Source organism: Chiloscyllium plagiosum, unplaced genomic scaffold (genome assembly GCF_037043375.1).
Source record: "Chiloscyllium plagiosum isolate Xiang-an unplaced genomic scaffold, Cpla_swu_hap1 HiC_scaffold_12, whole genome shotgun sequence".
Taxonomy (NCBI): domain Eukaryota; kingdom Metazoa; phylum Chordata; class Chondrichthyes; order Orectolobiformes; family Hemiscylliidae; genus Chiloscyllium; species Chiloscyllium plagiosum.
This window is the reverse complement of record NW_028270150.1, coordinates 54797802-54825611: the sequence shown is the minus strand read 5'-3', so window position 1 is coordinate 54825611 and position 27810 is coordinate 54797802. Positions and strand designations below refer to the sequence as shown.

Genomic DNA, 27810 nt, shown 5'->3' with positions numbered 1-27810 from the left:
GCTTCAGATTGTTTGTTTAAATGGACTTTCAAAAACCACCAAAAACACATTTGAACTTGGAGAATCAAATCAAAAATTCGATTTGATCCTCATTTGCTTGTAAAGTTTTCTGAAAATGCGCTATCTTTGAATTTGGGTTTCTGCACCCACTGAAACTAGTGTGATGAGAAGTGGTTTCCTGGAGTGCAGACAAAGCTTTCAACATATTTTCTGGTCATTAGTGGAAATTTAGTTGTAATTTATCTTGCACACTAATTGTTCTTGTATTAACTTGATGCTGCGGGCTGTGCAATTTCAATCTTTGGATAGTTTCTGTTTCGGACTTGAGTATAATTTACTCAATTGTAATGAAAATCATATCGCAATTCATTTCAAGCAATTAATGTGTTACCCTCCACAAAACTTGTAATCATGCATTTTGATGCTGTACAATGTCAACCTTTCAACCTAAAGAAATATGTACAGTTGAATTGGTGCTCTTTCCGCTTCTTATGCCAACTTGGATAGGTTTGAGAGGAACCACATCTGAATCAGCTGTACAAGAGTAGCCTGCATACAAAGTATCATTAGTTTGATCTGAGAGCAGCCAAATGCTGTCAACCTGATTTTTGGAGTAAGTCTCAGTAGTTTACTCTTTATACCTAACTCCAATGTGTTTTAATTATTTGGCGTAATTACATTCAGTGTGAATTTTGTGTATTACCTCCTGTGGGTAGGAAGTGTCTTTATAAAAATGTAGTTCACCCTCTGTGCAAAGTCTCCTGTTTCATTATATTTAATTCTGAATTAGACTTGACACAGTTTTGCAGTGTTGATACCTCATCTTGTGTTTTTGTTTTACTACCAAATCAAACAAACTGACATGTGGCTCACAAAGAGCCTTTCCTGCACAGTAGAACGGAAAAGTCTAATAAGCAGAAGTCATACCTTTGTTCATAACTTGTAAAGGAATTGTGCTTTAAATGTTATACATCGGCATGTTGAGATATGTTATGACACTTCTTGAGCAGGTGGGACTTGACCCCAAGCCTTTTGGCTCAGAGGTAGGAATTATGCCTGAATGCAGCAAGTGCAACCTGGACATGGATGTAAGCTAATTAACATTGCTGAGAATGTGCGCTGATTTGGTTACTTACTGATTACTGATGCATTAAACTTCATTGACATGCAAATTAAGTTTTTTTTTGTTTAAGCATTTTAATTTTGTATGAAGACATTGTTTAGTAACATAAAAACAAGGATGCTAATACCATTTTTTAAATTCTCTGCAGACCTTTTGGACAGTGTTATGAATTTCTTACCTTGCACACAGTGAAGAAATACTTCCTTCCTATAATTGAAATGGTTCCACAGTTTCTAGAAAATCTGACGGATGAGGAGCTGAAAAAAGAAGCGAAGAATGAAGCCAAAAATGATGCATTATCTATGATAATAAAATCACTGAAAAACTTAGCTTCACGGGTTCCTGGGCAGGAGGAAACTGTCAAAAATTTAGAAATATTTAGGCTAAAAATGATACTAAGGTAATTTTACTAGAAAATTTAAATTTTTTTTGCAGATATGGTTTTTTTGTTATTGTAACTTAACTCTATCTTTGATAGGTTGTTACAAATTTCATCTTTTAATGGAAAAATGAATGCACTAAATGAAGTTAACAAGGTGATTTCCAGTGTCTCTTATTATACTCATCGCCATGGCAGTCCCGAAGAAGAAGAATGGTTGACAGCGGAGAGAATGGCAGTAAGTAGTAAGGTTTACTTTTGTATCAGAGTGGAAAATGTGTAGTCTAATGTTTCATTGTTCAAACATCTTCAGTGTCTTCTCATCAGCTTGTCGTCTTAATTTAATGTGTAATGTTTGAATTAGATATTGAACTTTGGAAATGACAAATGTCTTTTTAGAATTTAGAATCTAACGTGGAGAAGTCTGCATACCAGAACAATATGTAATAAATGTAATGGTGCGCATATGGATTTGCAAGTTAGAGAAATAAAAACATTTGATAGCATGCATTTTTTCTTTGTCAATTAATTGCCAGTGTATTTAATGAAAAGTTGTTCAGAGCTAAACCCTGCAATCAACAGCTGTCTTTATTTGTTTCACACTCTGGTACTTTTCCCACACCTGTGCTCAACTTGCATCATCTTAATGCCATATGCTGCATAAATGTTCTCTGTTGCAATTTTGTTATCTGCTATCTCAGAAATGTGGTGAACTGGTTTCTCTCCCTACTTTGAGACCTGGGTGATGAACAATTTTTTTTAGCATTCAGAATATGTTGAAAGTTAGAAAATGATTGACCATTGTTCCTGAGATTTTCAGTTTGTAAAACAAATTTCCATAAAATCTGAAACATTTTGTTTTTTTTTTAAAGGATTGTCATTGGTATTTTGTGTATTTGACAATGATCCTCATTTCTGTGAATTATTTGTAGGAGTGGATTCAACAAAACAACATCTTGTCGATTGTATTACGTGACAGTCTACATCAGCCACAATATGTTGAGAAACTAGAGAAAATACTTCGCTTTGTCATTAAAGAAAAAGCACTCACCCTCCAAGATCTTGACAACATTTGGGCCGCACAGGTGAGGAAATAAAGAACAGTGTTCAGTCCAGTCATGTATGATTTTTAGTTTTGTTTAAAGATGCATTAGATTCATTGAAGAACAATTCTAAATTGCTTGCACTCGGATGTTTAATGCTGGCGAAAAAAAGATTATGCTTAGCTTTGAAATCTGCATGGACAAAACTATTTTCAAGTGGTGAAATTTATCTCCGTATTTGTATGCATGAGCCATGCTACATGGAAGTGTCACAAATGTTACATTTTGCATAAAATAAGCTAGAAATGTTCATTGTCCTAGTTTCCAGCCTTTTAGGCAGTCATACCTTCCTTTAGGAAAATAAATAACCACTGGAGCTGGGGATTGTCAGAATGGAGGAGGGTAAGAAGAAGCTGTGCATAGTTGGCAGCATGCTCACAGCAGCTGGGATCGAGATAGGTGTGACCAGTACACCTTGGAGGGAAGAGAGACTAGTCGTAGTGGACCCATTGAAGGTATGGAAGGGGAAGTAGGGGACAATGGTACCAGTGCAGTTGATGGCAGAGGGTTTGTGGAGAGTGGTGAAAACAGAGGCTGGTATTTTGGAGGCCCTGGGGGTTGGAATAGTGGCAGTGCCTCTCCAGAAGTAGAAGGCTGTGTTCAAGTTCTTTAATGAGTTCTTATGGTTTTGCCAACTTGAGCTGCAGTGGCTTTCTCTTTTAAGGAAGTTCTTCAGACTTTCCCACTTTAAGGAAGCCATAGTCACTTGACTTGGCATCACAATTTTTGTGATCATGTGTCTGTGAAACAGTTGGGACATTCAACATGATAAAAGCATTATGCAAATATGAATCATTGTAATTTAAATTTGTTATAATCAAATTAGTATGTGAGATCCAATACTTAGCTTGGCAAGTCAGGAATATTCCAAAACCCTCCTAAGCTTAACTTTGTAATAGATCAGAAATGATGAAATTACCTTTGGTGTTTTTTTCCCCACTAGGTTTCCAATAACACTGTAAACAAATATTCCAAAGTTCATAATCCAACTGGAAAATGAGCAGAAACCTATCAAATAAACTCAGATTTTAGGTTGTGTCCAGTTGTAGATTTAAAATTTATGCTGAAATCTTGACTTTAGAAGCCTGTGCATCAATGCTTGGTACTGCATAAGAGAGACTTTTATCTGTTAAGCAAGTAAAAACAACAAATTAGTTTGGAATTTTCAGGAGGCTGAAGTGCGATGATTGCTTCCATGATATGACATGGGGGGGGGGGAAGAATAACAAAATATGTTGCCCACTTGTTCAAACCAGTACAAATGCAACTGAAATTTAAAATCATAACAGTGTTGGCCAGGGGTTAAAATAATTTTTGATATTCTCAGAAGCTACTTGTTGGTTTGCAGGCAAGCTCCTTTTCTGTTCTTACTAATCCTTTACTAGGTGGTATAGTACATTATATCATCACATTTTCTATTTGAGTTGACTATTTTATTCGTGTTTACTTGGTTGTGATATCAAAGACAACAAATAATAAATCTTATAACTTGGAGTCTAGATTTTACATAAAAATTGTGAACAAAAACCATTCTGTTCTCAAATGTAAACTTTTAACTACGAGACAGAAGCACAAATACAAATGATCTCAGATCTCCACCTCTTGTAAAAAAAATTAATTGCAGTCTATTTATATTTCGCATTCTTTAATTTTCAGCTAAATTCCAGTTTCTCCCTGAATATGCCTGAGTGCTGACAAACGTGTCATAATATTCACTTAGAATGGTCTAACAGTGGAAACCTATGGCACAATTACACATGACGAAGATTATCATGAGATAATGAATTGTTTAACTGACATTTTGCATTTGAGACTTTTAACCCTTTACTTAACTCACGGACTCTACTTCCTCCACACTGTACTTTGTACAATGGAGTTTGATCTCTGCAGAAATAGAGACATGAATAGTAATATACCAGCTGCCTAAAGTATTTTTAACAAATGTTTGGAATCAGTAGACCACCTGGAGTTGTAATCCAGTTACTGCATTTTGGTTTAACAAAAATCTTCTGAATTCAGCATTTTATATTAAATGGAAGTGTGTATCAGAATGCCTTGGAGGGAGTGGTCCGCCTGAAATGCTGACAAAGGGAGGGGAATATGTCTGGATGTGGTGTCTTGTTAGAGGTGATAGAAATGGCAGCTTTTATTGATGAGATTGAATGAAGTACAGGTAAATTAATGCCTCACCTGTAAAGCATATCCTGGGATCCTTAGATGGTGAGGAGGAAAGAGCTAAACAGGCAGCTATTACAGTGTGATTGCATGAGAAGGTGCTTTATGGAATGAGGAGCTAGAGTAGAGATTTACCTGTACTGCTTGCAATCTAGTCCTCCTTTCCCAACCTCGCAGCACCCTCACTGCACCTTTCCATGTAATCACAGATCCATCTAGTCGACTGTATTCACTGTTCAGTGTGATCTCCTCCACTTAAGGGACTGGAACATAGACTGAGTGGCTGCTTTGAAGAACACCAACAGTCTGCCGCTGAAATACCATCATGTTTCCACCGCAACATTTCTGTTGCAGGTCTGCTGTGGCATACCAGCGAGCCTCTGCACAAACTAAAAGAGCAGCAACTTATTTTCTGCTTGGGGACCTTGTAGTCTCTGGGACTCAACATTGCATGCAATATCTGATTCATCCTGTTCTGACATGAGATTTTTGCACAGCCAACCTATTTTAAAGTTCAAAAATCGCACCAGATTGTACTCCAAAAGGTTTATTTGAAAACACTAGCTTTCGGAGCATTGCTCCTGCATCAGGTGTTTAGAGACAGGAGACATCAGACACAAGTTAAAAGATCAAAGGGTCATACAACTGATGTGGAAGCATAACATTTACGATTTTTATCTGAGATTTATGTTTACATACTGTTGAGATGTGCATGTGCTGGTTGTATTAGTGGCTCAGTGGTTAGCAGTGCTGCCTCACAGCACCAGGGACCCAGGTTTGATTCTGGCCTCGGACTGTGTGTGGAGTTTGCACATTCTCCCATGTCTGTGTGGGTTTCCCCCGGGTGCTCTGGTTTCCTCCCACAGTCCAAAGATGTGCAGGTCAGGTGAATTGGCCATGCTAAATTGGCCATAGTGTTAGATACACTAGTAAGAAGGGTTACTCTTCGGAGGGTCGGTGTGGACTTGTTGGGCCGAAGGGCCTGTTTCGACACTGTAGGGGATCTAATCTAATCATTGAACAAACCTAAAATGGCTGACACTCTCCAGTTAAATCATTAATCAGGCATGGTATATTGGCGAAACCATGCAGACGCTACGACAATGGATGAATGGATGCTGCACAACAATCACCAGGCAGGTGTTCCCTCCCAGTGGAGGAGCACTAAAATGGTCAAGGGCATTCAACCTCGATCTTCAGGTAAACATCCTACAAGGCAGACTTTGGGGCACATAACGACACAGAGTCACTTAACAGAGGCTGATAGCCAAGTTTGGTACCTATGAGTATGGCCTCAACTGTGATCTGGGGTTCATGTTGCACTACAGATTATCCCACCATGCTATACACACACTCTTAAGCACACATGTGCTTGTACTCCCCTTGCTGCTTGCGCATGCTCCTGCTTGCACCCACTCTCATACTCCCTCTCACTCTGTCAACCACCGTACAAATATGTGTCTACGGGGTGAATTTGCACTTGGAGATTTGTATTTGCAGGTACATTCAATTTGGTTCAAAAAGTGCACAATTTGTCGATAGTGTGGCATTTTATAAAAGCCTGCTTTGAAAATAAACATAGTCTGACTCCAGGATGAGACAGAGAAATTGTAAACAAGGCCTTGCGCCTAAAATGCATTGTCGGACCTGAGATGTCACCTCTTGAATTCGTTGATAAAACCTTTAGTTTTCTGAGGGCAGTGACTTGAAAGAAATTCTGGGATTTTAATCAATTGAAATCTGCATCGCCTTTCTGACTGATTAAAGAATTAACAGGAAGGAGTCAGCCATTTTGTATTTTCAATACATTTGCATCAATTGTATGACCCTTTTGATCTTTCTTATAAATTCTGTGACTGCCTCCTTTCTCACTACACCTGATGAAGGAGCAATGCTCCAAAAGCTAGTGTTTTTAAATAAATCTGGTGTTGTGATGTTTGATCTTGCCCAGCCCTGTCCAACACCAGCACCTCCACATTAAATCTATTTTCATTCACTTAGGTGCCTATTATGACATGGTTTGCTTTCAGCACAGGTAATAAACTATTGTCTCCTATCCTTAGCTATCAGTGTCATGGAATTGTAAGGCACAGAAACAGATCCTTCAGTTCAACTCATCTATTCTGACGAGATAGCCTAAATTAATCTAGTCCACTCTGCCAGCACCTGGCCCATATCCCTCCAAGCCCTTCCTATTCATGGACCCATCCAGATGCCTTTTTAAATGTTGTAATTGTACCAACCTCCACCACTTTCTCTGGCAGCTCTTTCCATACACTCACCACCCTCTGAAAATGTTGCCCCTCAAGTTCATTTTAAATCTTTTCTCCCTCACCTTAAACCTATGCCATTTTTTGTTAGAAAAGACCATGTCTATTTATCCTATTCATTCAAAGTTTGTGAGAAGATTTGTAGCTCGGGTGCTCGTTGCTGTGGTTCTGTTCGCCGAGCTGGAAGTTTTTGTTGCAAACGTTTCGTCCCCTGTCTAGGTGACATCCTCAGTGCTTGGGAGCCTCCTGTGAAGCGCTTCTGTGGTGTTTCCTCCGGCATTTATAGTGGCCTGTCTCTGCCGCTTCCGGTTGTCAGTTTCAGCTGTCCGCTGTAGTGGCCGGTATATTGGGTCCAGGTCTATGTGTTTGTTGATGGAGTTTGTGGATGAGTGCCAAGCTTCTAGGAATTCCCTGGCTGTTCTTTGTTTGGCTTGCCCTATAATGGTAGTGTTGTCCCAGTCAAATTCATGTTGCTTGTCGTCTGCGTGTGTGGCTACTAGGGATAGCTGGTCGTGTCGTTTCGTGGCTAGTTGATGTTCGTGGATGCGGATCGTTAGCTGTCTTCCTGTTTGTCCTATATAGTGTTTTGTGTAGTCCTTGCATGGGATTTTGTACACTACTTTAGTTTTGCTCATGCTGGGTATCGGGTCCTTAGTTTTGGTGAGTTGCTCCTTGTGATGTTATAAAGCTCTATAAAAGTCACCCTTCTGCCTTCAAAACTCGAGGGAAAATAGCCCCAGCTTATTTGGTGTCTCCCAGTAGCTCAATCTGTCAAATCCTTTTCAGAACCCTTTTTAAGTTCAACATCTTTCCTGTAGCAGAGAGACCAAAATTGAATGTAACATTCCAACAGTGGCCTAATCAATGTCCCGTGGAGCCACAACATGACCTCCCAACTCGTATACTCAATGCTCTGACCAGTAAAGGAAAGCATACTAAGCACCACGTTCACTATCCTGTCTGTGTGGGACTCTACTTTCAAGGAACTATGAACCTGCACTCCAAGGTCTCTTTGGACAACACTCCCGAGGATCTTACCATTAACTGTATAAGTCCTGATTTGCCATACCAAAATGCAACACGTTATATTTATCTCAACAAAACTCCATCTGCCAGTCTTTGGCCCATTTGATCAAAGTTTTGTTTACTGAGATAACTTTCACTGTCTGCTATATCACCAATTTCATTGTCATCTGCAAACTTAGTAACCATTCCTCCTACATTGACATACAAATCCTGCAAGTAAATGATGAAAAGCAGTCGGTCCAGCACAGATCCTTCCAACGCACCACTGGTCATGAGTCTGCAGACTGAAAAAGAACCCTCCACTACCATCCTCTGTCTTTTACCTTCAAGCCAATTTTGTATCCAAATGGCTAACTCCCCCTTGGTTGCCTGTGATCTAAACTTTCTAGAACCAATTTACCAAACAGACCCATGCCAAGTGCCTTGTTGAAGTCCATATAGATCAGGTCCACCACTGCCCTAATCAAACATCATGGTCCCTGCTTCAGGAAAAAGATTCAGTCAAGTTAGTGAGACACAACTGTCCACGCGCAGTCATGTTGACTAACCCTAATCAGTCCTTGCCTTTCCAAATACATGTGAATCCTGTCCCTCCAAATCTCTTCCAACAACTTACCCACCACTGACCTCAGGCTCACCGATCTACAGTTACCTGGCTTTTCCTTACAACCTTTCTCAAATAATGTCATGACATCAACCACCCTCTAGTCTTCCAGCACCTCATCTGTGAATATCAGTGATATAAGTATCTCAGCAAAGAGCGCACCAATTATTTCCCTGGTTCAGATCTCCAGCTTTTGCAGTTCTTTGTTTTATTTATTATGCCTTTACAATATCTCATGTTGCTTGAACAAATGTTCTGCGGCTGAAGAGGTACTTTATAGAAGCGTTGTTGCTTCTATTATCGAAAACAGCAACCAATTTTTAAAAAAAAAATAATTGACCACTTTATTTATTGCTCGTCCCAAGAAATAATTTTGGCCAAGCTATCACTGAACTCCAGCGCTGTTTTTTGAAATGAATCATTCAGGTTCATCTGAAATGCAGCATCTTTGACAATGTGAGATCTTTTTGCATAGTATTATGTATGTGCTAAGATCTGCAGAGTGGGTGTTGAATTCATGATCTCTTGACCTGAGTGAGAATATCACCACTGAAAGGCTGCACTAATATTAATAGAGTTAACAGAATATTGCTGTTACCTGCTCCAAATGTTTTGCCTGTTAGTAGTTTGAAGTTAGTGATGTTTGTACAATTTTGTATTTTGCTTCAAGTTCTGTTGCTAAGTTTTCTGGTGGAGAAAATGCATCATGTCTGGAAGAATTGGTGTTTTTTTAAAAGATTTGATTCTTCAAAGAATCTTGCACTACTTTTGAATTTTGATGTTGATAGATATATACTTTTTTCTGCAGGCTGGTAAACATGAAGCAATTGTGAAGAATGTCCATGACCTCCTTGCAAAATTGGCTTGGGATTTTTCTCCAGAACAGCTTGATCACCTTTTTGATTGCTTTAAGGTAAATTTCTTTTATGCTTACAGAAATTGGTCAAAATGATCAATTGCATATTCATTTTCTGTCCAAAATTTTAATTTAGGCAAGTTGGACAAATGCAAGTAAAAAGCAACGTGAAAAGCTGTTAGAGTTGATTCGTCGCCTTGCTGAGGATGACAAAGATGGTGTGATGGCACACAAAGTGTTGAACCTCCTGTGGAATTTAGCACACAGTGATGATGTCCCTGTTGACATCATGGACCAGGCTTTAAGTGCGCACATCAAAATCCTGGATTATAGCTGTTCTCAGGTAAGTGTGTGTTGCATTGTGTTAAAGAAGACACGACAAACTTTTACATGGCTGATCCCAAGGCATTCTGCTGCAGTACATTTTTAATTGAGGCGTATATGGTAAATTCAAAGCTCAACAAATTATTTATGAACATTGCCCCCCACCCCCAAATGCTCCTACGTCCCTTTTAAAATTGAGCCCTTCATGTTACCTCCTTGTTCCTCTGACCAAAATGTAATGCTTCACATTTCTCTGCATTAAATTTCATTTGCTTATCTGCTCACTCCTTTTAAATTCTTTCGTTCTCCTCACCAATCACAATCTGAAGCAGTTTTGGAAATTTTGAAATAGTTAACCACAATTTGCTTTTATCAAATCTGTGCTAATTTTTCTTAATATGTAACTGTCCAATTCACTGTTAATCTTGTCCTGGATTATCATAACTATATTCAATCCAACCACCAAGATTAAACTGAGTTGCTAATATTTACTGTACTTGTCTATACACTACCTACAAATGTGTAACCTCTTTTTAATGCTGCAGTCTTGTGATACCTGGATTGAAGGTGGTTGGAACCTTATGCCCAGTGTCGTTGTTTCTTCCTTTTACTTACGTTGGTTTCCTCTATACCTGGACCTGGTCCTTAAGCTTAATTACCATGAACTTTTCTAACATGCACCTTTCTCAATTTTTCCCACATCCAGTATCTCAACTAACTTTTAAGATTTTGGCAATGTCTTCCTCAATAAAGATCAATGCTGAATACTCATTTACTGTTACAACCATGTTCTCCCTTCCCAGGTGTAATTTCCTGTTTTAGTCTGCCATCAGTTCCAGAGATCCTTCTACTGCTTTGTTACTACTTACGTGCTTATGTCAGATCCCAGTTTCTTTTGATTTTTTTTTCAGTTTCCTATTTTTCCCTCTAAACTTTTGTGTTTCTGCTATAAACCTGACACCTGTCCTATTGAACTTCTTTGCTTCGTCCTGCTATCTGTTTTGTCATCCAGTGGGTTTGGGCTTTGTTCTGGTTTTTCACTTCATGGCCAAGTACCTCAACCGTACCTAAATTGTCAACTCCTTTAAAGTCAGTCAAATACTCAATGATAATTTTGTTGGCAAACATTTTACTTACAATTCATGCAAGAAAGGTTCATGCTTGCTGCAGTAAGACCAATCCCTCTGCAATTTTAGTTTTGTTCTGATTTGCTCCGCTCTGTTTTTGGTTGCTGTCCGAAAGCACGTGATAGTTGATAGTCTTCATTGCCTGGGACCAGATCCACCTCCCTCCCCTTCCTGGACCTCTGTCTCCATTTCCAGTGACTGACTGAACACAGACATCTACTTCAAACCCACTGACTCCCACAGGACCTGGACTACACCCCCTCCCACGCCCCCTGCAAAAACATGATTCTTTACGGCCACTCCTCTGCTGTATCTGCTTCCAGGAGGAGCAGTTCCACTCCAGAATATCCCAGATGGCTTCGTATTTCAAGAACTGCAATTTCTGTTCCCACGTGATGAACAATGCCCTCCAGTGCATCTCCTCCACGACCCCCCAGTCCTCAGCACCCAATCCATGAATAACCGGATACAGAAATAACCTGCTATTTCTGCCACCTACAGTCAGACTCTGCTTTTCCTCCCCACCCTGATCTGCATTCTATAGAAATCATTCCCTCTGTGGCTTTCTCATTAGGTCCACAACCCCAACAACCCACCCTCCACTCTCAGTATCTTCCCTTGCCAACAAGAGGCGTAAAACCTGTGCCGTCACTTTACCTATCAGTTCTGCCCAAGGCCCCACAGGATCTTTTCACATCTGGCACAGGTTTTCCTTCGCATCCAAACACCTCACTACTCTGTCCGTTGCTCTTGATGTGGTCTCTTGTACATTGGGGAGACCAGTTGCTAACTCTCAACACATCAGGAAACATTTTTGGGGGACACTCACCAAACAACCCGCCGCTCTGTGGCCAACCACTTCAAACCCTCTCACTCCACCAAGGACATGCACGTCCTGGGCTGCCTACATCGCCAAATCCAAGTCACCTGATGACTGGAGGAAGAACACCTCATCTTCTGCCTTGGGACCCTGCAACCACACAGCATCAACATCAACTTTACCATTTTCCTTCTCTCCCCTCTCCCAACCTCATCCCAGATCCAGCCATCTAAATCAGCACTGCCCTTCTGAACTGCCCAACCCCTCCATTTTCCTTTCGACCTATCCGCTTCAACCTCCCACTATCACCCTCTTCCCCCATCTGTATGTATCTATCTATCTATCCCAGCTAACCCCCCTCCTGCAACACTCTCCTATTTAACTCTCAGCTCGTGAACCCAGCACTGATCCTTGTGGCACTCCACTGGTCGCAGGCCTCCAGTCTGCAACAGAACCCTCTGTCTTCTACCTTTTGAGCCAGATCTGTATCCAAATGGCTAGTTCTCTCTGTATTCCATGAGATCTAACCTTGCTAACCAGTCTCCCATGGGAAACCTTGTTGAGCACCTTACTGAAGTCCATATAGATCACGTCCACTGCTCTGCTCTCATCAATCTTCTTTGTTACTACGAGCTCAATCAAGTTTGAGACATGATTTCCCACACACAAAGGCATGTTGATTATCCCTAATCAGTCCTTGCCTTTCCAAATACCTGTAAATCCTGTCCCTCAGGATTCCCTCCAACAACTTGCCCACTACTGACATTAGGTTCACTGGTCTGTAGTTGCCTGGCTTGCCCTTATCACCTTTCTTAAATAGTGGTACCACGTTAGCCAACCTCCAGTCTTCCGGCACCTCACCTGTGACTATTGATGATTGATAGAAATATCTCAGCAAGGGCCCCGGCAATCACTTCCCTAGCTTCCCACAGAGTTGTAAGGTACACTTGATCAAGTCCAGGGGATTTATCCACCTATGTGCTTCAAGGCATCCAGCACTTAATCTGAAGAGTTGTAATGGAAGAGAACACCATTCAATCATCATTCAGACATTGCTGAGGTTATGATGGAGGGAAAGGATTGATGAAGCAGCATATGGTTGAATCTGAATCAATTCCTGGCTGTTTTCTAGTAAGTGTGCCCAGAGGTTGAGATGACTAGTGTCCAATAACAATTCCCACCTCGGCCTGTTGCCTGACCTGCGATGCTTTTCCAGCACTGCACTTTTTGACTCTGATCTCCAGCAACTGCATTCCTCACTTATTCTGGGACCAGATGCAGCAATGTTAACTTTCTTGTCAAGCTAAATGCATATTGATGTAGAAAATTCCCTCAAACACACATGAAGTTGTATTATCTGTTATCACAGTCAATATTGGGATAATTTGCATCCCCCATTATCACTGCTGTTTGCACCTCTAATTTTCTTGCAAACTTGTTTTTCCAAATCTTTACCAATTTGCAGCTGATAGAATGCATGAATTCGTAAGATAGTACATCTCCTCTTCCTTAACTGTAACCAAGTAGACGGTCTCCCGTCCCTCTGTTTCCAGCACTGTAATATTCTTCTCAATCACTGCCTTGTTGACTTTTTCCATCTTTGCTGAACTTTGCATTCAGGAATGTTAATGCCTGGTCCTGTCCACATTTAAGCAAAATTTGTGTAATTGTCAAGGTATTAAATTCCCCTGTGGCTCTTGTGCTTGGAATGTTACTAATGCCAATTTCAATTCAAATAGGACCGAGACACTCAAAAGATCCAGTGGATAGATCGTTTTGTTGAGGAACTACGTACCAATGATAAATGGGTCATTCCTGCTTTGAAACAAATTAGGGAAATCTGTAGCCTATTTGGAGAAGCACCACAGAATTTAAGGTAAGACGAAAGACTGTTAGGAATCCTGAGATGTGGACATTTTCTAAAACATGATGTGCAAATAACTATTTCAAATGATTATCATTTTTTGGATTTAGTTGCACATAGTACTTTATACTCATTCTTGAAAATAAATTTATACTTCAAGTTGTGTTTTGTGTATGTGGTGTCTAATGGAAATTTAGACAATCTAGGTCTGCTTTTAGCTATCAGGAAATTATCTTTTGAAGGTAAAGCTATGTTTATGATGCTCGAAGTTGCAGTACATGGCATTTTTTTCATAATACAGCAGAATACCAAGTAAGTTTGAGTGAAGCAGTGATCCTTTTCCTGCCGTTTAAATAAAATCAGATAGCAAGCAGAAGGCATTAAGTGCAAGTGTACTGATCAAATTCGATATCTGGCTCTGGAAGGGGTGCAGATGTAATAAAGTTGCTGGAGGGTAAACAAATTATTGGCATAAAGGTAATTGGCAACTTGAATTATAGATTTGATCAAAGAAGTTGTCTTTGAGTTATTGTACAGATGTGTTCAAGTCTCAAAGGTTGGCGTTTAAGTTGTTTGACATTTAGAACAGCAAAATCATCTTTAATAGCAATGCAGTATGTGAGGTCCACTTTGCTCTTTTAATTACCCCTTCAGTGCCTCTCATTTTGACTACACTAAACAGGACTTGATCTCCCAAACTAGTGAGATTTTGAGCATTTAGTACCCCCTCAGTCCTCCAATGAATTTATTTTCATTGTTAAAAATTTTTGTCATGCCCATCCCATTAATTGTTAAATGTGCACCACGTACCACAACAGTCTCCGAACATCTTGAGGTTTACTACCAGATTCTACCTCAAAGGATCTCTTATTGATGTCAAGGTTGTTAACTGATGTAATTCTAAGCTGAATTACAAGGTTTGTGGGTTCAATCCCCAAAAGACATGAGTGCACAATATTCTCATGCTGAGGAAAGACTGGGCAGCCGAAGAAGCCATCTCTGATGAGATGTTTAGCCAGTTTCTTGGACAGAGGTGAAGGATCCCACAAAAATATTTCAGCAAGAGCAAAGTGGTCTCCCTGTGTCCCAGCTAATATTTATCCCTTAAACAAAAGTAAAGATTGATGATTCATCCTGTTGTCTATGGAAGCAAATGGTGTTTAACTTGCTATGTAGAAAATGTGGCAGTGAATGGGGCAATATTTTCTAAGTACTTAATTAATTGACATGCTCTTTATGGTGTCTGCAGATTGTGAAAGGTGCTTCATACTTTATACTGTTTTGTAGTGTCAATATAGGCCTGGAATAAGTTGCTGAATCCCTCCATGGAACTCTGATATTACAAACATTTAATGGAAACACACACCTCATTAAAAGTTGGTCAAAACAGAGGTCGATACACACACACACACACACACACACACACACACACACACACACAGATTAGAAATTGAAGTACTGGTGAAGAACAAGTTTTACGATATTTAACTTGAAAACAGAACAGGTCCGGGGAACTATTCAGAATTTTGTGAATATCGGAGGTAGCTAAGATATTGAAATCTTTACTGAAAGATGACAGTTGAACCCCTTGCTGTGTTTTCATTGTGGCTACTCACTGTAACAAAATTCTTCCTTGTATCCCCTGCAATGTTGACTAAAATATTAGATTTGCTTGCATGATTCTTGTCAGATTAGTTAAGGTTGAACAGCTAATCTTCACCAGGTTTAAATAAGATTAATGTAGTCTTGTGCACTCCTAACACATCTCTCCTTCACCTTTTCTTCCAAGGTGCACAACCTGGTTTTTCCAACCATACCTTTTCTGATCTTGCTGATTGTGCTGCTTTTCATACTGGGTTGTGACCTCTAGGATAAACTATTTACATTGATTAAATGTAATGTAAATTTATCTCTAACAACTGATCTGTATAGTGCAGCATAAAGATTTTATGTTGAGCTACTGAATACAGATTCAGCTTTTGTTAGTTATTTTAGAGCTGATAGATGTTGGTTTCTTTAAGCAAGCATTTGCTACTCCCTTACATATCTGCTGTCATCTGGCATGTTTTCTTAACACATTGTTATTATTTGCACCTCATTGATAGTTGACATTGTTAGCTCATAGACTTTTCACATATATTAAGGAGCTCCCACACTTGAAAGTTTGAACATCATTACGTAGGAATTGTGTGCATGTGTATTAAAAGTGTTCTAATCAGTTAGTACCACAGTAAATTGGTTTGAGTATATCAATGGTTATGATTAACAAGAAATGTTTTCCTTGTAGCCAGACCCAAAGAAGTCCTCATGTGTTCTATCGACATGACTTGATTAACCAACTTCAACACAATCATTCATTGGTCACTTTGGTAGCTGAAAACCTGTCTGCTTATATGGAAAATATAAGACAATTCCATAAAGGTAAAGCATGTAGCATGTGTTTTGAAATAAATTGTTCAATTCTTGTTAAGCAAAGTTCAAAATGCCCATTTGGTTGATTCTATTTGTATAATATTGTGTTCCCAGACTGGAATATATCCAGTTTGTATCTGCTGTTGACTTTTAATTTGGATGAGATGAGATTTATGATTCATTCAACTCACAGATCACAGAATCCTCTATTTCCATGAAAGAAGGCAAGATGTATTTGGCAACACTTTGTAACTAAACAGTTGACTTGATAGATGAACTGATTCAATTCAGGGGACTTAGAAACAAATTGTTACTTCAAGTATGTTTTGCCAATTTTCTTTCTTCAGCTATCTGAGGCAGACAAGCATGGCATTTAGTAGTAAAAATTGGCAAATGAAGAAACCTACTTAGTTTGTCATGGAAATTATTTAAGGTGATATTAACCACATGCAAGTATACAGAAAAATGATTTTCCTTACCAATTGATGTGAGTATAAGAGGTATAGTTAGTAAGTTTGCAGATGACACCAAAATTGGAGGTGTAGTGGACAGAAGGAGGAGGTTACCTCAGATTACAAAGGGATCTTGATCAGATGGGCCAGTGGGCTGAGAAGAGGCAGATGGAGTTTAATTCAGATAAATGCGAAGTGCTGCATTTTGGGAAAGCAAATCTTAGCAGGACTTATACACTTAATGGTAAGGTCCTAGGGAGTGCTGCTGAACAAAGAGACCTTGGAGTGCTGTTTCATAGCTCCTTGAAAGTGGAGTCGCAGGTAGATAGGATAGTGAAGGCGGCATTTGGTATGCTTTTCTTTATTGGTCAGAGTATTGAGTACAGGAGTTGGGAGGTCATGTTGCGGCTGTACAGGACATTGGTTAGGCCACTGTTGGAACATTGCATGCAATTCTGGTCTCCTTCCTATTGGGAGGATGTTGTGAAACTTGAAAGGGTTCAGAAAAGATTTACAAGGATGTTCCCAGGGTTGGAGGATTTGAGCTGTAAAGAGAGGATGATCAGGCTGGGGCTGTTTTCCCTGGAGTGTTGGAGGCTGAGGGGTGACCTTTAGAGGTTTATAAAATTGAGGGGCATTGGTAGGATAAATAGACAAAGTCTTTCCCTTGGGTGGAGGAAATCCAGAACTAGAGGGCATAGGTTTAGGGTGAGGGGGGAAAGATATAAAAGAGACCTAAGAGGCAACTTTTTCACGCAGAGGGTGGTACATGTATGGAATGAGCTGCCAGAGGAAGTGGTGGAGGCTAGTACAAATGCAACATTTAAAAAGCATCTGGATGGGTATTTGAATAGGAAGGGTTTGGAGGAATATGGGCCGGGTACTGGTAGATGGGACTAGATTGGGTTGAGATATCTGGTCGGCATGGACGGGTTGAACCGAAGGGTCTGTTTCCTTGCTGTACATCTATGACTGTATAACCAAAGATTTGAGAGGTAAGGCTGTTCAGTGCTTAACAGGATGAATGGGTGAGCTAAAGCTCCCAAATATTACAATTTTGTGGCAGAAAAATGATTGACATTCCCTACTTCCTGAAATCTGCTTTCAGTACCTACTTCAGTCCTTGATACTGACTTTGATGAAAAGTTCTGGCTTTTTACCTTCCCTCAAAACAATGTCCTGCAACCATGTGAATTCCTTGAACCTGGCACCAGGAGAGAGCCTATGTATTCATTCATGGGATGTTCTGGACTAGGTCAGCATTTATTGCCTATTCCTAATTGTCCAGAGGGCAGTTAAGAGTCAACCATGTTGCTATGGGTCTGGAGTCACATGTAGGCCAGACCAGATAAGGATGGCAGTTTCCTTCCCTAAAGGATCCAGATGGGCTTTTCTGATAATTGACAAAGGATTCATGGTCATCATTAAATTCTCAATTCCACGTTTTTTTATATTGCATTCATATTTCACCATCCACCGTGGTGGAATTTGAACCCAAGCTCTCAGACTGTTACATGGGTCTCTGGATGAATTGCCTATCGATTAATTCCACTAGACCAGAGGTGGAGAACCTTTTCATGTTGGAAGGCCGTATTACGCTAGTTGTAATCTAATAAGGCCGCATCCAAGAAACTTCAATTATATATTCTTCAAAATTCACTTTTTTAATTGTGGCGGTCAGTCTGAGGATTATTTTGTTGAATTTTCATTTGCTTGCTGGTATTTTAAATACATTCATTTTTAAAATTAAAAATAATAAAGGACGAAAATAAACATTAATAAAAAAAAAGATTTGTTCTGCAAAATTTGGATTCATTCCAAAGGCCCCACACAATGGCCTAGAAGGCCGCAGGTTCCCCACCCCTGCACAAGACCATTGCCTCCCCATGTTTATCAGCAGTGGGGATCAAGATGCAATCTGGATAGAAATAAGGAATAGCAAGGAAGAGAAGTTCCTGGTGAGAGTAATCTATCGGTTCCCAAACAGTAGTCCTGCAGTGGGGTACAAGATAAACCTGGAAATTCTGAAGGCTCATATCTAAGGTACAGCAATAACTATGAGTAATTTTAATCTGCGCATAGACTGGATTATCAAATTGGCAATGATAGAACAAAGAACAATGCCATACAGTCACTGACCCCTCAGCCCTCTAAGCCTTAACTGCCTCATTTTGCCCTTCCATGTTAAAACTGTTCACTTAAGGGATCCAGATCCCTCCATTTCCTGCCTGTTCATGTAATCATCCAGGTGCCGCTTGAATGCTGCTATTGTCTGTTTCCATCGTCACCTGTGGCAGTACATTCCAGGCAGTCACCACCTCTGGTGTGAAAAATGTGCCTCACACATCTGTTATTCCTCTCCTCTTCACGTATCCATTCAGGTGCTGCTTGAATGCTGCTATTGTCTGCTTCCACCACAACCTCTGGCTGCACGCTCGACGCACCCGCCACCATTTTGTGTGATAAACATGTTTTGCACATCTGTTTTACACCCCCTCCCCACTGTGACTCTGTATCCCCTAATAAATGGCCACTTCACCTTGGGGAAAAGCCTCATTCTCCACTCTATCCATGCCATTTACAATCTTAAAAAGTTGTATTAGGTCACCCCTCAACCTCTCCTGCGTTCCAGTGAAGACAAACCAGTCGTAGCCAACCTTTCTTGATGGCTAAAATCCCCCATTCCAGGCAACATCCTGGTAAACCTTTTCTGTACCCTCTCTAAAGCATCCACATCCTTCTGGTAGTGTGGTCACCAGAACTATACACAATATTCTGAGTGTGGCGTAACTCTTCTATAAAGCTGCAGCAGAATTTGTCTATCCTTATACTCACTGCTCTTTCCATTGAAGGCAAACATGTCATAGGGCTTTTTTTCTAACTACCTGCATTGCCACCTTCAGTGATCTGTGGACCTGCACACCCAGATGCCTCGGCATATCAATACTTCTAAGGGTTGTTCTGCCATTCACTATTATTTCCACCTGTACTTGACCTCCCAACGTGCATCACCTCACATTTCGAACATGGCACAGTTCAGCCCCTTTGACCCTTGATTGTCGTGCTGACTTTTTATCCTACTCTAAAGTCAAACTAATAGATCACATGTGGAATATTGTATTCAAACCAGAGTTCTGTAAAGCTGCAGCATAACCTTGTGGCTCTTCAACTCAATCCCCCGCTAATGAAAGCTAACACACCAGATACCTTTTTAACAACCGCATCAACTTGGGCTGCAGCTTTGAGGGACCCCAAGATCCCTCTGTTCCTCTTTACTGCCAAGATTCCTACCTTTTAACCCTGCAATCTGCATTCAAATTCAATCTTGCAAGCTACAGCACTATCCACAATTCCTCCAACCTTTGTGTCATCAGCAAACTTATTAATTCTTCCTTCCATTTCGTCATCCAAGTCATTTATAAGAATTACAAAGAGCAGAGGTCCCTGCGGAACACCACTGGTCACCAAGCTCCGGGCTGAGTACTTTCCATCTACGACCACCCTCTGTCTTCAATGGGCCAACCAATTCTGTATCTCGACATCCAAATTTCCATGTTTCCCATGCTTCCATACTTTCTGAATGAGCCTACCATGGGGAACCTTATCAAATGCCTTGCTAAAATCCATGTACACCACATCCACTGCTCTACCTTCTTCAATGTGTTTGTCACATCCTCAAAGAATTCATTAAGGCTTGTGAGGCATGACCTGCCCCCCTCAAAGCCATGCTGACTATCTCTAATCAAACTATGGTTTTCCAAATAATAATAAATCCTGTGTCTCAGAATCCTCTGCAGTAACTTGCCAACCACCGATATACGACTAACTGGTCTGTGGAAGGCTCAAATGCTAGGGGACACCGGTTCAAGGTGTGAGGGGGAAAGTTTAAGAGCTGCGTGGGACAGGTTTTTCACATAAATGGTGGTGAGTGCCTGGAACTTGAGGGAAAATTTATTTAATGAATTGGAGATTGTTTCTTAGAGGAATATGTTGTGGAAGAAGCCAGGGAGCATGCTATTCTGGATTTGGTGGTGTTTACAGAGGTGGGATTAATTAATCATCTTACAAAGGATCCTCCAGGAAAGTGTAAACAGAGCATGCTTGAACTTCAAATTTTGTTGAAGAGTGAGAAACTGAAGTCCCATTCCAGCATTTTGGAGTTAAACAAAGGAAATGATATAGCTAGCAGGACTAAAAAGTGGTGCATTTGATGGATTGGCAAATGCTTAAGGAGATATTCAATAGTTACGAACAAAAAAATATTCCCAGAGAGAAACAGATTCAAGGAAGGGGAGAAAACATCCACAGCTTCGCAAGGAAGTTAAAGAGAGCAAAAGTGCACACTAAGTTGGACAATATTTATAAAGGGAAAAGTGAGCACTGCTGATGGTGGAGATCAGAGTCGAAGAGTGTGCTGCTGGAAAAGCACAACCGGTCAGGCAGCATCTGAAGATCAGGAGAATCGACATTTCGAGCAAGGTCATTGGATCGTTGGGTAACCTTTAAAGATCAAACAAGGGTTACTTTTTTAAAAAAAATGAAAAAAGAGCCAAGGTAAATTGAGAAAGGAAGGTCATGCAAAATATCAAAACAGGTACAAAAGTTTTACATGTGTGAAAGGAAAGAAGGTAGTTAAAATCAGTGTTGATCCTTTGGATAATGAGATTGGGGAGTTAATAGTGGGAAGTACACAAATGGTAGAGTCACTAATATTTCATTTAGTATTACCTGCAGTTTTATTCCGTTTCCCTCATGAGGGATGTATTTGCATTGGAGGTGACTCAGAGGAGGTTCGCAAGATTGATTCCAGAGATGTGGATTTCGTCTTAGTAAGAGAGAGTGAGCAGTTTGGGGCTATAATCTCTAGAGTTTACAAGAATGACAGAAGATGTAATTGAGGTGTATAAGATGTTAAAAGGGATTGTCTAAGTAAATGTAGAGCAAATGTCCCCCTTGTGGGGAAATTGAGAAAGAGATATCATAGTTGTAGTATAAGGGGTAATAGACTTGAGACGGAAATAGAGATAAATTACTTCTGTCAAAGGTTTGTGAATCTTTGGGATTCACTGTGTGGTAGATGCTGGAACATTGAACTAATTTATGAAGGAGATAAACAGATTTTTAGTAAGCAATAGAGCAGACAACAGTATGAAACAGGAATAGGCCTTTCAGTTGACCGTGCCAGTGCTGACCATGATGGTGTTCTAAACTAATCCCATCTACCTGTGGTCTGTATCCCTTTATTCATTGCCTATACATATGTGTATTTAAATGCCTCTGAAATGTTGTTCTCATATCTGCTGCTCCCACCTCTTGTGGCAGTGTGATCCAGGCACCTCCCACGCTCTGCATTTTTAAACGAAAAGTATTTGCCATCTCATTTAACCCTCTCCTCCCATCCATCCCTCCAACTACTGTCTAAAGCTATGCTCCCCACGAGCATTTGACATTCTCACCCCGGGGGAAACAAGACTCCTCCAGCTATCCACGTTATTTATGTCGCTCATCATTTTATTTACTTTTATCAGGTTGCTTCTCAGTCTCTGTTGCTCTGAAGAAAATAATCCCAGTTTATCCAATCTCTCCTTACAGTTAATACACTCAAGTCCACATAATATGCTGGTTAAGCCACATTTGCACTACTCCAAAGTCTTCACATGTTTCATAGTATTGTGACCAGAACTGCACACAGTGCTCCAGATCTGGCCAAACTGAAGTTGTATATAGTTGCAACATGGCTTGCCAATTTGTATAATCTGTGCCCCAACTGCTGAAGATAGCATACCGTACACTGCCTTTGCTACCTTAATCTACCAGTGCCCCAACTTTCAGGGAGCTATGGACTTGCATTGCCAAGTTCTCTCTATAACAATGCTTCTAAAGGTCCTATCATTTGCTGTATGTTTTTCTCTTGAATTTGATTTCCCCAAAATGTATCATCTCTCTTCTTTGGATTGAACTTCACCTGCCATTCCTCCACGCAGTTTTCTAACCAATTCATAGTGCTGTTTCTTTTGACCACTTTGCACACCATCCACAACTCCTCCAGTTCTCATACTAAAAAACTGAAAGAACTGCGGGTGCTGTTAATGAGCAATAAAAAAGAAATTGCTTGAAAAGCTCAGAAATTAGAAGAAATGTTTCATGTTGTGTGATCTTCCTCAGAACCTTCTGAGGAAGGCTCACCAGACCTGAAACATTAGCTGATTTCTGTCCACAAAAGCTGCCAACTGTTGAGCTTTTTCAACAATTTGTTATCATACCACTATTTTTGGTGCATCTGCAGACTTACAAATCAGACTATGCAAATTTTCATCCGCATTTGTGGAAGCATGTGAAGTTCCAGCATTGATCTTTGGTTTTGAAGAATTCTGGTGAGTGGGCATGAAAGTGGAGTCAGGGTAGAGCTGAGATCAACCATGATCCTGTTGAATAGTAGAGCAGACTAAACAGCCCCCCACCCCATGCACACTCATGTCTCCTCCCCATCTGTGTCTCTCTTCCTTTGTTCCTCTTTCCCTTTGTGGTGCTCTCTCCCTCGCTTCCCCCTCTCATTTTTTCTCTCGTCTCTTCCCCTTCCCTTTTTGCTTGTGCTCACTCACCTTTTCTGTTCTCTGAAGTACAACTAGTTCAAGCTGTATAGTTTGCACTTGTTTCCTATTCAATTGTCTTCATTTGTAATTGATTTCTCTTACTGAATTCATTCATTGTCTGGTTTGTATTGCTGTTCGTCAGTTTCAAACATTTGTATTACTGCCTCAATTTTGCCTGACTTTTGTTATTCTTTGCAGACCAGAGATATATCTTGCATAACCAGCTAAGTGTTGAGAATTGTCAGTCATTTTCATAAAAAAGAGCAAGAAACCAGTATATTCCCTGTTATCTTTTCCTCTTGATACCCACATCTACTTATGTTCTGCACTATGTATGCAAGTGCTCAGTTTTATACGAGACCCAAGGCTGGAGCTGTACAATGTAGATGAAGTGCTACTATCCACTGGCCATTTTTCCAGTTATCAAGATGACCCAGTAAATAGCTTATCTGTATCAAGTTTTGGATACTAAGATCTATCAACCAATCATTCGTTTATAGTGGAAATGCATTCTTATTCAATAGTGATGTAGCAATTGGTTAACATAATTTATATTTCTGTTATGGATTGCTTATCTCTCAATATCCCCAAGAGACGTGCGTGCACTTTTTCACTCAAAAGGGTGGTGAAAATAAAATCTCGCAGAGATTTATGTGTATTGTTGTGTTGTTCTTGCATGTGTTCTAGTCTGTAATCATGCAAAATTGTCTCTGAAGTCGTGCAGGCACAACCTATCGAGAAATTGAGTCTTGAGGCATTTCTTAAATAATTCTTTGAAAAGAACAAATTAGTTTCATCCTGAACTCAACAACAAGATTTTCTTTAAAGAACTGAGATTGGTTAGCTGGGCAGCATAAGGCAGACTTTCGTCCACTACAACTCTTCACTCAAAGGCTTTCATACAATCTCAGTTTGTCCTGAGCTGGAGTTTTTCCTCCTTAGACAGATAAAGCGAGAATTTCTTCAACCCCTAACCGTTGAAAACAGTTGCAGCAAGTGTTTGCCATGTCATGTTATTTACTGAAAGTCTTGCAAACAGAAGTAATGTTCACAGTGAACTTGAGTTACCCCTTTGAAGAAACCTGTCTAGCTGTTTCTCCAAAATTGAAGTGCTCTAAATGAAACTAAACTATCTTAACAATAAGATGTATATAGTTCTCAATGTATTACAGTAGTCCTTAACTAATCCAGAAGATGGTGAGTTATGCTTCACTTGATATAGTTCACATAATCTAGGCTGATACTTGATTGCATGCTGAAGAACTTCACTGTTGTAATACTACTGTGGATCTTTTTGAGAAAGTGAGAATACAATAATAACTTGCTCCTGATGTAATTCATTTTTGTAACTCGGTAAATGTTTTGCAGAGTACCCAGAGTATGATCCACAAACTGTACGATCAGGGAGTCGGTATAGCCATGTGCAAGAGGTCCAAGAGCGACTAAATTTCTTGAGGTCAGTGGTGTATGCAAATTATTTACCAGTTTAGGGAAATGAATTGATTTGCTGCCCGTTGATGTAGAGAGCTGAAGTCATGAACTACCTCAACAAATGAGATCTTGCTTGAAAATGTGTTCTATCACAACCCTAACCATGTTTACCTGCGTTTTATTTCCTAGATTTTTATTGAAGGATGGCCAGTTGTGGTTGTGTGCTCCTCAAGCCAAGCAAATCTGGAAGTGCTTAGCTGAGAATGCTGTCTACCTTTGCGATCGTGAAGCCTGTTTTAAATGGTTTTCTAAGTTGATGGGAGATGAACCTGACTTAGACCCAGACATAAACAAGGACTTTTTTGAAAATAATGTCCTGCAACTGGATCCTTCTCTCTTAACTGAAAATGGAATGAAGTGCTTTGAGAGGTTTTTCAAAGCTGTGAACTGTCGTGAAGGGAAGCTTGTAGCAAAACGGCGTGCTTATATGATGGATGATCTAGAATTAATAGGACTGGAATATCTTTGGAGGGTAAGGACATAAACATCTTAGCTACAAAATGAAACTGGTTTAAGTGGTATTTGTGCTGATTGTACAAAAATGGCTGCAGCGGAAGGGGGAAAGTTTTATTTACAGCTGCTGCCATATCTATTTATTCCCATTATTTTTATCTTTTTTAGTCAGGTATTGGTACAGGTTGAATGCTTTTGCTGCTCCACATTGTCTTTTAAAAAATTCTACTTGCATGCCTTGAGACAAAGCAATGGAAGTTTCATAAAGAGGATGAACTTTGAACTGAAATTGCTTGCAAGCTGAAGGGATTTTGAAGGAAGGGGGATATCTGCTACTCGATTTGTGTATATTGGTTGTTGATAAAATGACATCCAAAAATGTACAAAATGTTCCTTCAGTCGCTCAAGAATTTTTTTTAAAAATTGAAAAAATGTGCTTTGAAACATTGGAGCATGCTCTATACCTGTAAAGCATTCAAGGATGTCTCCAGAAAAACACTTATTGATATCACTCATTTCAGTCTTTATTGTACTGAAATTGAAATTGTTACCATTCCATCTTGAGTTTAAAATGAAGTTTTTTTGTTTGGAACTCAAATGACTATTTAGTTCAAGCTGAAATTTTGAATATGATTGAGGCTGAAAGAGACCTCATCAGTTTCATACCATCCATGTCTTTGTTAATGATAGCAGAATAAATTTGTACTTTGGAGATGCAGTATTTGTAGGAAAGACATGTTAAGAATGCACTATATGCATATATTACATATTATGGATTAGTGGTGCTGGAAGAGCACAGCAGTTCAGGCAGCATCCAAGGAGCAGCGAAATCGGCGTTTCGGACAAAAGCCATGAAGGGTTTTTGCCCGAAACGTCGATTTCGCTGCACCTTGGATGCTGCCTGAACTGTGCTCTTCCAGCACCACTAATCTAGAATCTGGTTTCCAGCATCTGCAGTCATTGTTTTTACCTCTTATATTATATATTAGTTAGTTCTGTAATGTGGCATTACAAATAAGTGAAGTAAAATGAGTTTGTGTCCAGTTTAATGCGAGAAATCTTTACTCCTTGTCCCAAAGATCAGTGGATCAAATCAAACCACATGTCCCTTCAGCTGTTCAATGAGCAACAACTGATCACCCGACTTCAGCTTGTGCTTGCAAATTTCACAACACAGTCTCCAAAATTACATGTGATTCTGTTACTGGCCAGCATTTGTAACATTATCTGAGAAGGTGAAACAATAGATTGAGAAAATAATTTCGCATTGTTAGCTGGGTTTGCAGTATGGCACTGCAAATTACATATTAATACACTAGGCCCAGATCTTGGTAAGCAGTAAGCATATTTACACACACTGCACCTGTTTCACTGATACAAAATTAGCTAATGTATTGACCAATCACAGTCAACCTGCCTTGTTTAAATTTAAACTAAGAATTGTAGTTTAATGGAAGTCATCTAACTGATACATTCTCCATGGCTATGCCTCTACCTATCAGAACTCATACCGCACAAATTGTTACCCTTTTATATTGGTGTTCCTGTGAATGTCCTCATGTACAAGACAAAAAGCTTTGACAAAATATCTTTTCAGCAACATTCGAGTTTTGTATTACCAAATGACTTGATGCTGGATTATTTTTGTTTTTTGTGAATTGAATTTCGAGAGAGTGAGTCAAGGCATACGTATGAAGTTGGATGGCAGATCAGTTATGGTAGAACAGACTTTCAGGCCAAGAGACAATTCTATTCCTTAATTCTGCTGTTACTGGAAGCATAACATTGCTAAGTGCGCTGTTTGCTCGAGCTCTGGCTTTAAGTGACAGCAAACATGCTGGAGTGCAGAGAAATATGACTTTTTGACAGTGATATTATTTCACAGGTTTTGTGACTCCCATCAGGTGTCATGCTTTGCTGGTCGTTGAGTTAAAGTTGAACCTGCCTTGGAAAAAAACTAATTCATGATGAGTAGCTGGACTTGCCAATTTAAAACTGGGATATCACGGCTCCCAAATTCAGACAAAATTTCCAAACTCCCAAATTGATTATGCAAGTACTTTTTATGCAAAGAAGTGATATTTAACTTGAAACATGAAATGTTTCTTTCCTGTTTGTCTGTACTTTCCTCCTGAATAAGAGCAGTGTGCTTGTGTGCATATGTGTATATGCACAAACTATTATAGTCTGTTTGTGGAATTTCAGTTACGGTTTTTTAATTTTGGGAAGTGAAGTTTTAAGTCCAAGATTGTGCTGAAATCCTGAATTTAGACAAATCATTCCCATCGGTTGACCAGTGTGAAAAATCATGCTTTGGCTTTTAATTGGGATATAGGTTGCCAATCACCACCTTTTAATTGCAAAATAATACTTAACTTGCCTTTGGAGTTGGCCTCAATTTTGCAGTTCAGAAAAGCATGTTTTACTACCTGTCTAAATTGGTGCATGGGTTCAATCAGGTGATACAGCAGTGTTGCCAAAAAGATCCACAAGGCAGACATTGCATGGCACACAACAGATGTACATGTGTCTTCTGAAAAAGGAATGAAATACCAAGTGACATCCAGCTAAAAGTCATCATGTTTGTGAACTCACTTGAAATTCGCCTGCAGTCAGGGAGTTCGCTGTTCAGTAAAACAGAGCATGGAGGAATGACTCCACTTGGAAGAATATGCCCAAGATCAAATGTATCCTGTAAATAGTGGCCAACCATTGGCATGGTCTTATGAAATACTTAA

General features: G+C 39.8%; 1 protein-coding gene across 3 annotated transcripts in view; it reads left to right on the top strand.

Annotated features, from left to right (window-relative positions):
• The window catches only part of usp9 (ubiquitin specific peptidase 9), a 275343-nt gene that overhangs the window by 61712 nt on the left and 185821 nt on the right, over positions 1-27810 (top strand). For all 3 annotated transcript variants that reach the window (XM_087992832.1, XM_087992834.1, XM_087992833.1), the window contains 9 exons: positions 1272-1523; positions 1602-1740; positions 2435-2587; positions 9489-9593; positions 9673-9879; positions 13547-13683; positions 15959-16092; positions 24497-24584; positions 24749-25091. In XM_087992832.1, coding sequence (XP_087848958.1) covers positions 1272-1523; positions 1602-1740; positions 2435-2587; positions 9489-9593; positions 9673-9879; positions 13547-13683; positions 15959-16092; positions 24497-24584; positions 24749-25091 — 1558 coding nt within the window. The remainder of the gene's footprint in view (positions 1-1271; positions 1524-1601; positions 1741-2434; positions 2588-9488; positions 9594-9672; positions 9880-13546; positions 13684-15958; positions 16093-24496; positions 24585-24748; positions 25092-27810) is intronic.